The sequence below is a fragment of the Onychostoma macrolepis genome, chromosome 25 (assembly GCF_012432095.1).
Source record: "Onychostoma macrolepis isolate SWU-2019 chromosome 25, ASM1243209v1, whole genome shotgun sequence".
Lineage (NCBI taxonomy): Eukaryota > Metazoa > Chordata > Actinopteri > Cypriniformes > Cyprinidae > Onychostoma > Onychostoma macrolepis.
The window spans coordinates 17,329,888-17,343,559 of record NC_081179.1 but is presented as its reverse complement, the minus strand read 5'-3'; the positions used below and the strand labels follow the sequence as shown (position 1 = coordinate 17,343,559).

The 13,672-nt window shown below is 36.5% G+C and overlaps 1 protein-coding gene across 3 annotated transcripts in view; it reads right to left on the bottom strand.

The window, feature by feature from the left end:
* Positions 1 to 92: 92 nt before the first annotated feature.
* tmem266 (transmembrane protein 266) overlaps positions 93 to 13,672 on the bottom strand; it is a 67,666-nt gene continuing 54,086 nt past the window's right edge. For all 3 annotated transcript variants that reach the window (XM_058766832.1, XM_058766834.1, XM_058766833.1), the window contains 4 exons: positions 11,548 to 11,663; positions 9,281 to 9,458; positions 5,431 to 5,493; positions 93 to 4,287 (listed from right to left, as the gene is read on the bottom strand). In XM_058766832.1, the coding sequence (XP_058622815.1) occupies positions 3,641 to 4,287; positions 5,431 to 5,493; positions 9,281 to 9,458; positions 11,548 to 11,663 (1,004 nt within the window). In that variant the 3' untranslated portion in view covers positions 93 to 3,640. The remainder of the gene's footprint in view (positions 4,288 to 5,430; positions 5,494 to 9,280; positions 9,459 to 11,547; positions 11,664 to 13,672) is intronic.

Genomic DNA, 13,672 nt, shown 5'->3' with positions numbered 1-13,672 from the left:
TTAGCATTCTGCATTCTAGAAAACAGAACAAATGATACTGTAAGCAATTCCGACCATACACGTTTACTACAACAAAAAAATGACACCGGAAGTTTGAATTTACCAACTTTTAATTGCTTGACAATCTCTCCCATTATCAGTTTATAAAATCCCTTGTCGATAACACAGGATTAATTTGCCTTAGTCAGAAAGCAGATAGATCTTTTCGAAGGCTCATGCTATTGGGGTGGGGGTTAAGGTTTAGGGTTATGACAACATTCTAACCATAATTTCTCATAAAAATCTTCTAATACTGTATACCTGAAATGTTCGCCTATCGTTTGCTCTCCGTGTTTTAAAAATACTTGAGTTTAGCACTTTTTTTCTCGCATAGAATTTGAATACAAACATCAGCATCAGTAATGTAAGAAAGGCAAAGGTAAGAAATTTGGCTGAGTCACACAGCTTGACATTTGAACACGGATCAAATGTAACCCTGCAGCATTGGGGGAAAAGGACTGTACATTGTGTGTCAGTTACATTTCGTACAAATAAACAAATCGACAAATAAAAACTCCCTCCCACGCCACCCTGAATGAGAACACATGATAAGTCTTCCAGCCACACTCCAATATTGGTCTACCGTCTAAAAGAGTGTGTTTTTGCTGGTTTCATACACCACTCGCCCAACAGACACACTGAAATTCCTGAAGGATCTTCCAATGATGGCTCCCAAAGTACCTCTCCCTGACTCCTTGGAAGGTTGTGCAATTTTGGCAGGAGTGACACAGTTCAAGTGCTCTTGCAGAGTTGGAGAGAGAGAGAGAGAAATGTGCATCTGTAAGGAGGAACGTTGCATGAGGCGGGTAGCAGAGAGCATTATCCTCATGTCACTTCCTGTGCCCCTTTCTGAGAACATGGAACCTGGGAGAGAGTATCATAGTGCTGTTTGACACAGAAAGAGAAAGACAGATTGGCTGTGTCCGAAACAAAGAAACTGCTGCCCAATCACTCAAAGTTTTTGGATGAAGGTAAACCTTAAGGCAGGGCTCCTCAAATCTGTGCTTGGGGTCTCAGTTATAAAATGTTGCACAGAAACCATCCTAAAATTGATCTTGCGATCATTTCTTGAATATGCGTACGCATCTCTTTCAGATGTGAAATAGCTTCACACTGCAGGCTGAAGTGGCCCAAATCCGACTTTTTGCCCAAATGTGACCCATATCTGATTTTCTTATGACAGTCTGAACAGTACAAATCCGATTTTTTTCAAATCAGGCCCAGGCCACTTTCATATGTGGTCCTAAATCGGATACATATCCGATGTTTTGCAATGCGACTTCTGTCTGAACGGCCATGTCGCATTTCATGTGATTTTTACGTCATTGAAATGCGACAGACGCCACAATTCTACGCTGGAGGAAATCGTGCTTCTCCTTCTTCTTAATATTCTTCTTCTTCTTATCACTTCGTTATTTAGGCTCCAATTGCACATTAACTTAAAAATTGCTTAACACGAGCAGCATCCATTTTTATTTCCGCAAACACAGTGCGCTGCGTCTGTCACTTCAGGGCCGTATACGGTTCACACATGAGATTGATGGCAGTCGCATTTAAATGACAATGTGAACAACAGCGCAAAAAATCCGATCTGAGTATTAAGACCTGCAGTGTGAACTAAGCCAACGAATCGCAAATGATATTGAACTTTGTGCGCAAATGAATGGTTTCAGCTCTGTCTTGGAAACGACTCCTAATTAATGTCATTAACATGTAAATTATTTAATTTAGAATAGCGAGCTGCAAGAACAGCTTACATTTAAAAAAACTTGCAGTACTCGAACAAGAAAAAGTGTGTACATCTGCTCAGACCCTGACGTGACGCTAAGCACTTTTCCACGTCAAAGCCAGTTTTTACAAATATGTGCGTTGGCATGGATTTAAGCGTACGCACACTCTAAGATCAAATCTGACCGTATGCACGCTTTATAAATGAGGCCCCTGGTGTCCCGAGTTTGAGTCCCAGCACGCAGACCTTTCCCGATCCCGCCCCGTTCTCTCTCCCACTTTGCTTCCTGTCTTACATGGTGTCCTATCCTAATAAAAAGGCAAAAATGCCTTTGATGTACTTTCAAGAACAGGGTTGAAGAAACACTGGTGTAAAAAGCACAATGGCCATCTGAGGCCCTGTCCACATGAACGTGGTTGTTTTCAAAACCGCAGCTTTTTCTATGCGGTTTGACCGTTCGTCCTCGCGCAAATGCTGCACCAGGTCACTGAAACCGAACATTTTTGAAAACTCCTGCCAGGGTGAAGATTTTCAAAAACTCCATTTGCAGTGTTCTGTAGACAGAGATTTTGGCTTGTGACGTCGGAGCATGCACTGTTATCTCTACCTACTGGAAACTTTTTCAGGCTTCTGAATGGCGAACATGGCTTTACGGTTGAGATTATATCACCACCTGGTGGTTTGGCATGCTCTTGACAGTATTTCATAGCATGCGTTTGCGTTTTCATATGGACGGAGATTTTTTTGAAAAAAGGAAGAAGGAAAAACTCAGTTTATAAAAATACCCGTGTACGTGTGGACATGGCCTGAGATGGTTAATGGGTTGTCCAATCCAGCTCGTTTGGAGCCACCTTCCTGCAGAGTCTGACAGAAACTTAAGGCTGGAATACAACTTTATGACTTTTGCCTAGAACAGGGGTGGCCAACGTCAGTCCTGGAGACCTGCATCCCAGCAGAGTTTTGCTCCAGCCTTGATTAAAAACTCACCTGCCTGTAGCTTTCTAGTAACCCTTAGACCTTGATTAGCTTCCTCAGGTGTCTTTGATTAGGGTTGGAGTTGAACTCTGTAGTATTGTGGCTCTCTAGTTACCAACAGTCAGAACAAGTCTGCAGATTTTGGTCATTTGGAGTTGACCAATTTCACAGAAAATCGCTTTTCTTGACAGGCATGGATTTTTAGCTTCAGACTATGATTCCATCCAGTTAGAAGGTATCCGACTTGTTTAATAGTTTGAGCCGATTTTAGAACAAATACGGTTTTCATTTTCTATCAACAAGGCATGAGTTCTATGAAAGTCTGGTAGTGTGTGATCCTTTCTGTGTTTTTTTCTGTAACCATTTACAAAGTTAACAAGTGTATGATACTTACTGTTCAGATTTTAAAAGGCACGTATTGTATTCCAGCCTTTATTTTTGTATCATTTGTGACAAGGCAATTCCTATTAATCTTGCAAGAAGAAGCAGGGGTAGCTAACCCTGCTCTTGGAGAGTTACCTTCACATAGAATTTAGCTCCAACCCTGATCAAGCACACCTGAACCAACCAACCAAGGTGTTCTGGATTACTTGAAAACTACGGGAAGGTGTGTTGGAGCAGATCTGGACCTGAACTCTGCAGGAAGGTGGCTTACCAGAAGCCATTTACACTGCCTCTGAAACTACTTGGCTAGTCACACTCTTTCAGTAGAGGATGTTCCACAAACATTAGACTTGGATATGCCTTGATGCCTTCCTACCTCAGGATACTGTCAGTGAAGGCATGATTTTTCATGTTTCCGACACAGCCAGTGAGTAAGCGATATAGAGAGAGAGAGAGGCCAAGAGAGAGGCTGCTTCAGCTGGTGTTGTTGGTCACCGTCCTAAACTTCATGCTCTATGTGTCCGGTATATGGCTCAGTGGAGTATCTGCCGGCTCCATAAGCCTGTACTTCTCTTCCAGAGATGGCTCGGTCCCCTGCAGGTGAATTAGTGGCTTGGTCTGGAATACGCCCAGACTTTCCTGGTTTCTCTTGTTGTATATGTTCACCCTGTGCTCCAGTTCCGGACTGGCCTTCACTGACCCTGCCGGACTGGGCAATTTAAGGTTGACCGGGTCCACCCTGCCTTTTTGCGCCAGGCAGGAGTCCTCAGACAGGGAAGAGAGCAGCTCTTTGACCACCGCGCTGGGGTCGTGGACACCCGGTTGTGTGCCGAGGGTCAAAGGGCTGCAGTATGGAGGAGGGCAGCAGCGTTGGCCGCTGTAGTCGGAGGTGGAGGCCTCCCGTACGGTAGAGCTGCAGTCAGTTGTGGAGCCCAGCGTGTGGCTGCTGACGCTGTGCTGCCGGGCTGTGAAGCTGCAGCTGGACCGGGACATGGTCGTGCTGGATGCTTCACTTACAGAGCTGCCCGTGCGCTGCTGGCCACTGCCTGGGCCGTCAGCACTGACGAGGGACGGTGGCAACTGGTTGGGGTTGGTAGGAAGGTGGACATCGATGGCTGCTGTGGTTATGACACGTGCAGCAGGGTCGGGCACCCCGATGTCTGTGTGTACAACAGATAGTATAACTTAGTGAATGAGTGCCATCCTAAATATTTAAGCAACAGTACCAGTGCTCAGCTCATACATGAGCCAGACCTTTTGGCATTTTGAGATCAAATGATTACCGTACTTGATTGAACAATAGGGTGTAATCTTCAGACTGATATGGAATATTTGAGGGAATTTCAAGCAGGGTTATTATAGATAACTAAAACTGAAACTAAATTTAAAGCAAAAATAAATTTAAAATATGTATTTCAGCTAGTTGCCAAGTCAACATTTCTTATATTAATTTAGTTTAACTTGATAACTAAAACTGAAAAAAAAAAAAATTTGAAAAAAAAAAATTGAAAAAAAAAATATATATACACACACACATAAAAAACAACTAAAAATGAACACAACAAAATTGCTAAAACTCTGAAACAGAACCCCCAGAAAATATTAAAATAAAAACTAATTTAAAATTTTAATAAAAATTATAATAGTATCTTAATCATACTAAAATAACACTGGTTTCAAGTAAATATTGTACAAATGTTTTATTTCATTATTTCCTATATTTTTTTAGTGCTGTCAAACGATTAATCGCGATTAATTGCATCCAAAATAAAAGTTTTTGTTTACATAATATATGAAAAAAATTGAAAAATGTTGTTTATATATTAAATATATTCATTTATATTATGAATTATATAAATATAGACATGTAAATACATGTAAACATTTTCAAAATATATACTGTATGTGCGTTTATTTACATAAACAAAAACACACAGTACACAAACATATTATGTAAACAAACTTTTCGGGATGCGATTAATCGTTTGACAGCACTGATTATTTTACATCTCATTTGCCTTTTTTTTTTAAAATGTTTATTATATAATCGCATACTTCACTATATTATATTACATATACTGTATCAACATTTTATGACCCATAATCCACCTTGCTATCTAAATATTGGCATCAGCCGATGAAAAACTTGTATCAGTCAATTAATATTTTGGATGTATGCATCCAATGCATGTAAGCAATTGTTTGCAATGTATCTAAAGGATACATTTGGCAATAAATATGCAAATATTATAAGCATAGATCAATCTAAATAAGTAAATAAGCAAAAAAATAAAAGAACTTACCGCTACTTGGCTCACTGTAATACTGACTGATGTAGTTATTCATATCATCCTGAACGACGCTCTCTGAAAAAACAAAACAAATGAATGTCAATCACAGCATTGCGATTTGACGACCCAAAACCAAAAAAAAAAAAAAAACTAGAAACATCTTTTTTTCCCCTTTTAAAAATAAATGCATTTGAAATGTAAAAGGTTTTCTGATCATTTTTCTAATTTCACTGCTTTATAATAGGAAAACGTTTCTGAATCACTATGTAGTGAAGCATGCTACAGTGTAAGCAATGCATTAAAGTTCTGATTTTGGCCACCCTTATCTGCTGCTTGGCCTCCTGACCCAAAAAGAGGCTGTCTGACGTGGCTGTGGCTGTAGATGCAGCGGAGGTCATCGGCTGGGTAGAAGGCCTTATGATCTGCCTGGCAGAGCGAGGAGTCGACTGCACTCTAAGTGCCATCCGCACATCTCTGGAGACGAGACCCAACTCACAGCGCCTTTTTAAATTCATTTTTACTGTTTGAAATATTCATCAAACGGAGGCTTGGGAGGAGATGGGCAGCCGACTAAAACACCAGGAAGACAATCACAGCCGAATATAAATAACACATGAGGATGAGGATGAAGACGAGCACACACACATTTTTACTCCTCCCAAGGAAAGAGAGAAAAGAGAGTGAATAAGAAACTATATTTTTCAAAAAAATAAATAAACTGTACTTTCTAAAATTTGCAATTGTAAGCATTGCTTTTGGTAAAATACCATAGCTGGTATTGTTTTGACGTAATATGCCACACAAAGATGACAACTAGAATACATATGTGAGCTCTGAAGTCTTCCCTAATGTCTTGCACTGAGGAAAAAAAAAACATTTTTGCCTTGTTTTCTGGTAAAAAGCCAAACATCCTTAAAACAAGATAAATTTAAGTGGGATGCAAAATGTTTTCATAGAAAATATCTTCAGTTGAGTTTATTTTTCTAACCTCATTGGCATTTTTTCTTGCTCTAGAATGTCACAAAGAGTTACATTTATTTTTGAAACGAAACAGTGTTCAACTCTGTTCTGCTGGCTTTGAATTTTACACTGTCAGAACTTAATCATTTTATGAACTATTTCTTTTTGGCGTTTCCATCCAGTCTTTCAGGAATCTGGTTTCTGAAACTAAGCAGACTTTGAGAGCGATGATTCAACACGATCGTGTCACGCAGTATCTCTTTGTGGTCACTCGGCGCAGTAAATTCTCAAACGAACCACAGCGGAGATAAAAGAGACCTCGCTCTCGCTGAACTCTGACAAGTAGCGGCCTCAACTTCAAAAAGCAGCTGGATAAAAAATGAGATCACTCAGCAGCTCTTATATTTTCTGCGTCTTTGTCCCCGGTACTTAAACGCATCTAATTCCCGTGTTATATGTGTCTTTGAGGCGCCAAATATAAAATATGGCCGCTAAGATATGAGCCCTCGGGCAACCGTCACTCTGTCTCCTCTCCTCCGCTCTTCTGTCTCCAGGGGTCGGCCTGCGCTTTGACAGCATTTCTGTCCATGTGTCGTTTAGAGGAAAAAGCCACGGGCTGGCTCCCGGTGCCCACATTTCCCACAATCCTCTGGGGGATGAAGTGTGGCTTGCATGAGGACCATTGTGGGGTTTTTCAGGTTAAAGGAACAGATGTTTGTGCCATAGATGAATACTCTTTCAGGAGGAACAAGACCCAATGCACAGAGCAGCCTGTGTGTGTGTGTGTGTGTGTAACAGCTGTACTCCTGCCAGACAGATCCCAATGTGGCTTGACAAGATGTGGGGAACATTATAGCGGTCTGTTATAATGGGATATATGTCACAGCAAATACTGAAGGGATGTTGTTTGTGTTCAGAGGCTGGGCTGATTTAAGGCTCGGAGGAGAAGCAGGTACCTCTGAATCACTGAACTTTAGCCAATGAATATTGTGTGTGTGTGTGTGTGTGTGTGTATATATATATATATATATATATAAACAAACATGTTCAGAAGTTTGGGGTTGGTAAGATTTAAAAAAATATATATATATATTTTTAATAATGTCTCTTTTGCTCACCAAGGATTAATTTACTTGTCCAGAAATACAGTAAAAACTGTTATATTATAACTATATATTTATTAAATAAGTTAAAAATGAAAATAATGAAATGAAAATAATGTAATATTCACAATTTACAACATATGACTGTGTGGGACTGGTTCTGTTTTTTAAAAATAAGCAAAAAAAAAACTTAAAATATGTATTTCAGCTAGTTGCCAAGTCAACATTTCTTATATTAATTTAGTTTAACTTGATAACTAAAACTGAAAAAAAAAAAAAAGAAAGAAAAAAAAAAATATATATATATATGCATTAAAAATAACTACAAATGAACACAACAAAATTGCTAAAACTCACTATAAACCCCTCAGAAAATATTAAATATTAAAATAAAAACTAATTTAAAATATTAATAAAAATTATAATAGTATCTTAATCATACTAAAATACCACTGATTTTCAAGTAAATATTGTACAAATGTTTAATTTAATTATTTCCTATATTTTTTAGTGCTGTCAAACGATTAATCGCAAGTTTTTGTTTACATAATATATGAAAAAAATTGAAAAATGTTATGTTTATATATTAAATATATTAATTTATAGTATGAATTGTATGAATATAAATATAGACATAGTATTTATAATAATTAGGTTCAGCAGTTTCACTTTAATGGCAATGAATAGGTTCTTTTCATTAAAGTGAAACAACTGAACATAAACATAGGAGCCTCAAAAATTATCATTTTAGAAGAAAATTTCAAACTCCACTAAGAGGCTTTTGCATCTGAATTCTTCACATATATACATACATACATATATATATATATATATATATATATACACACACACACACACACAAATGCATGTATATATGTGTATATATATATATATATATAAAAATCATGTTTTCATCAAGATTTAAATTTTTTTTTATTTTTATAAAGTCTCTTTTGCTCACCGTGGGTACATTTATTTGTCCTGAAATACAGCAAAAACTGTTATAACTGTTTTTTTATATATTATAAAAATATTACTACAATTTAAAATAACTGTTTTCTATTTGAATATATTTTAAAATGTAATTGTTTTCTTATGTCAACGCTGAATTTTCAGCATCATTACTCCAGTCTTCAGTGTCGATATCTAGATAGGTAGATAGGTAGATAGATAGATAGATGGATGGATAGATAGATAGATAGATAGATAGATAGATAGATAGATAGATAGATAGATAGATAGATAGATAGATAGATAGATAGATAGATAGATAGATAGATAGATAGATAGATAGATAGATAGATAGATAGATAGATAGGTAGATAGCTAGATAGCTAGATAAGCAGACAGATAGATAGATAGATAGATAGATAGATAGATAGATAGATAGATAGATAGGTAGATAGATAGATAGGTAGATAGATAGATAGATAGATAGCTAGATAAGCAGACAGATAGATAGATAGATAGATAGATAGATAGATAGATAGATAGATAGATAGATAGATAGATAGATAGATAGATAAGCAGATAGATAGATAGATAGATAGATAGATAGATAGATAGATAGATAGATAGATAGATAGATAGATAGATAGATAGATAGATAGATAGGTCATTTATACAAACTGTAGTAGAAATATACTTCACATACTGCCTTTATCAACACTTTCATATTCAGTATCATTTTAACATCACATTTAGGGGTGTGTGGATAAATGTGCTACATAATTTCCCTTGTGACTCTGGGCTGGTTTTAACTCTCATTAAAAAGGCAGAGATAGGACAGGTCTGGGTACCTGGAGGAGGTCTGGGCTCTCTGGTATTGTCAGATCCAGCGGGTCCCAGGCCGTCTATTTCCTGGAAGCTGCTGCTCTGTTTGCCCCACACATGGTGGATCTGCATGGCAGCCTCGCGCTCAGCGGCCAGATCCAAATCCTGCTGCGCCAGGTGAGCCCTCAACTGCCTGATCTCAAACTGCCAAAGACAAGACAGACAGAGACTGATATACTGATATACAGATCCAATGCTGCTAAAGTGGGAGCTCTCCCTTTTGTCAGCTTTAAAATTTGTCAACAACTTTGCCAATGCATAACACATAAAAAAACAAAACAAAAAAACTATATATATATATATATATATATATATATATATATAGATAATCTCTGAATAAATAAACAGTACATTTCTAAATATTTTAAATAATTAATTGTTTTAATTTAATTTGCTGTCATTATAAGCTGGCACATATAATGTAAAAGTAAAACATGTTTACCTTAGGAGTAACCATTTTGGAAAAAGATTATAGCGCTTAAATTATAATTATAGCTATTATTCTAAGTATAATTTTGATTAAAGTTATAGCCATTTAATTGATCAAACATATTTATTACTGGCAGTATTACAAATCATTATCTATAATTTATATCATAAACACACTGAAATGGATCTCCTTGCAACATTGTAACTCTAACCAATATGCTTTATTTGTTGAATCAATGTCCACACACTCGACATAATCAATGAGCTCTACTGTTCTCAGGGCCGCTGTGCTGATATCGACAGGTCTCAGATCAGTTCCCAACAGGCATTTCAAGACATTTCTATCACAGTCTTATCTGTCTTCTTCCCCAAGGAGAAGAACAACAGAAACACATCTAGGGTGAATTGTGTATTTCAGTGGCGTGCATTGATCCCTGTCTGTGTTATCTGTCTGGTGGGCCCAGGACAGTCTGGACGGGTCACGTGACTGTTTTATGTAATACGCTGGGTTGGATTGCAGCTTGAAACGCGAGCTTGCATCATCCGCCGAGACCCGATCAGAAATGAAGCATGAGCTTGGTGCGCATAAAAATACGGTGGATATTCAGGATGAACTGTGCTGTTGAGACACTATTCACATACAGCAGAGTCTGAGGATATGAGTAGCATATAATTCTGAACAAACAAACAAAACAAAAAAAGATTGTTTAAAATCACTTTTTCAGGTGATTCTAAAGTGGTAAAATTGTAATAAAATGTTAATAACTGATACAATCTGATCAATAAAAAAAAAAAAAAATAAACATTTATTAAAGGCGCCTTGTTACTGAGCAGATGAATTGAAGTGAAATTCGATTGTGTGTCAGAGTGCTGCCCTCTGCTGGAGAAATACACAGTGCAACATGATTATGAAATTATGGAAAAACGTTTGGAGAGGGGACAAAATAATAAATAAAGACGTTAACAAAACAGTTCACCCAAAAATGAAAATTGGCTGAACATTTACCCTCAGGTGATCCAAGATGTAAATGAGTTTGTTTCTTCATCAGTTGCTCACCAATGGATCCTCTGCAGTGAATGGGTGCCGTCAGAATAAAAGTCCTAACAGCTGATAAAAACATCACAGTAATACACACCACTCCAGTCCATCATTTCAAGACAACATCTCGTAAAGAGAAAAGCTGCATGTTTGTAAGAAGCAAATTCATTAAAACAGTTCTAATCCAAACCACAGCAAGCCAGTCAAAATATGAATCCATAATCAACAATATCGCATCCTCCAGTGAAAATGTCCATCTCCTATTGTCTTCTCAACATCAAAATTCACAACATATTTGTTTAGAACAGTTTTGGACTGTTTTTGCTTGTAAATGATGCTTGATCTGTGCATATTTCTCTCCTGATTCAGACAAGATTCACTTTTTCACTTGAGAAACAATATTGAGGATAGAGGACTTGTTTTGTAATTAAAAATGTCCTAATGATGGATTTGTTTGTTACAAACACACACCTTTTCACAAGATGTTAACTGATGGACTGGAGTGGTGTGGATTATTGTGATGTATTACTCTCATTCTGACGGCACCCATTCACTGCAGAGGATCCATTGGTGAACAACTGATGCGATGTTACATTTCTCCAGATCTGTTCCGATAAAGAACTGAACTCATCTATATCTTAGATGACCTGAGGGTGAGTACATTTTTATTTTTGGGCAATCTGTTCCTTAAAAGCACAACTTACTCTCGTGAGTTATTACAAATAACAATGTCAGAGAGGAGTGAAGGGTTAGTTCATCACTCACGGCCTGTTCCTGACAGATCTGTGTGAGTCTCTCCAGCTGTTCCTCCCTCACAGCTTTGGTCTTCTCATACTGCTGGATCTCCAGCTCCATCTCCACCTTCACCTGCAGCACGTACGCTACAGAAGAGAAACAAAACAGTAAAGTACAATTTATTTATTTTTTGGGGGGTTGATCCTCTCAGATTCTCACATCCTTTTTGAGCACAGTTTGGGGTTGGCAAGTTTTTGTTTTTGAAAGAAATCTCTCATTCTCACCAACCAGCATTTATTTGATATGAAGTAAAAACAGTAATATTACAGTAAAATATTACCGTATTAGAACTTAAAATAAGTGTTTTCTATTTGAATATAATAATTTATTCCTGTGATCAAAGCTGAATTTTCAGCATTACTCCAGTCTTCAGTGTAACATGATCCTTCAGAAATCATTCTAATATGCTGATTTTCTGCTCAAGAAACATTATTATTATTATTATTAGTGTTGAAAACAGTTGTGCTGCTTCATATTTTTGTAGAAACCATGAAACATTTTTCTCCTCTGGATTTTTTGATGAAGATAAAATTCAAAAGATTTGTTTTTTCTTTTACCAGTCTTTAATTTCACAATTTAAAGAGTCGTTGCTAAATAAAAGTATTAAGTTTTTTTTCTTTCAAAATAAATTAATAGGCTAGCTTTTAATCAGTCATTTCTTTTGTGCAAAGTAAATCTGAATATCACAGATATTACAAATATCAAAAAGTATCACTGTGCCTTGTATTCTGGGAAGTAACTCAGAGTACAATCCAAATACAATGGTATATTAGTTTTCAGTGCTATTGTGATATAAAAATACCATGGTACTGTATAACATTCTGATATCATCATTGCCCATGATACCATCACAATACTTAAAAAAAAAAAAAAAAAAGAAAAGAAAAAAAGACCCATAAAAATGAGACAGTTTTTTTTTATCTGGTTGAATTTTTGCTGAATTCTATCTAAAAAAAAATATATATATATATATATATATATATATATATATATATATACACACACACACACACACACACACACACACACACACACACACACACACATATATATATATATATATATATATATATATATATATATGTATAAATAAATTAATAGAATTAATATTCAAATAATAATACCCAATTATATGAACAGACTACATTTATTTGAAAATACTTTAAATAAAAATACTGTAAAACAGCTGATCAAATGTGAACAGGTTTAACACACAATGGGTAGCTTTGATAAAGTGCTAATTGTTTTCTGCAAACATTCAATGCCGCCAAATGCTAACATCACCTCCATCCACGCCTAAGCGGAGAGCCAATTTTTGCCTCATATTCCATGAACTTGACATGAGCGTTGTGTGAGGTTGATTTCTCAGACTGGGCTGGGATTGAGGCTTTCTATCAGCTGCTCTGCTCTCTGCTGTTGGCTCTTAATAAAGCCATAGCCACATGACCCCTCTTATCATCCACTCGCTCTCCATATCAATTAGACTCTTCTCACACTGGTACCATCTGCCGACAGAACTCCCAGCATGCTTTGCTGTGTTGCAATGTGTTACTCAGTACCACAACATTCTCCGTACACTCAGTTTCAGGATTATAATATACTATTGTAAATAAATATTTTTAGATATATTTACATTTATTTAAATAACAATTAGTGGGATTTAATATGCACAATCTCTCTAAAACTGAGGTAAGTTTTAATGCTCAGAAGTCTGCTATTTTATAGCTCAGGAGACTCAAAGGGATAGTTCACCCAAAAATGAAAATTCGGTCATTTAACGATGTCCTTGCTACGTTTCTGTCTATGGAGGGTCAGAAAGCTCTCGGAATTCATCAGAAATATCTGAATTTGTGCTCCGAAGATGAACGAAGGTCTTATGATTTTGGAACGACATGAGGGTGAGTAATTAATGACAGAATTTTCATTTTTGGGTGAACTATCCCTTTAATTGAATTCCTAAAATTCCTTAGGAATTGAAAAATAATAAAACAAAATTGCTAACTGCTATAAAATTATATATACAATTAAAAATAATTAATTAAACAATTGAATAATTAACAATTAAAAATAAAATAAAGCATATCTCAGCAACTAA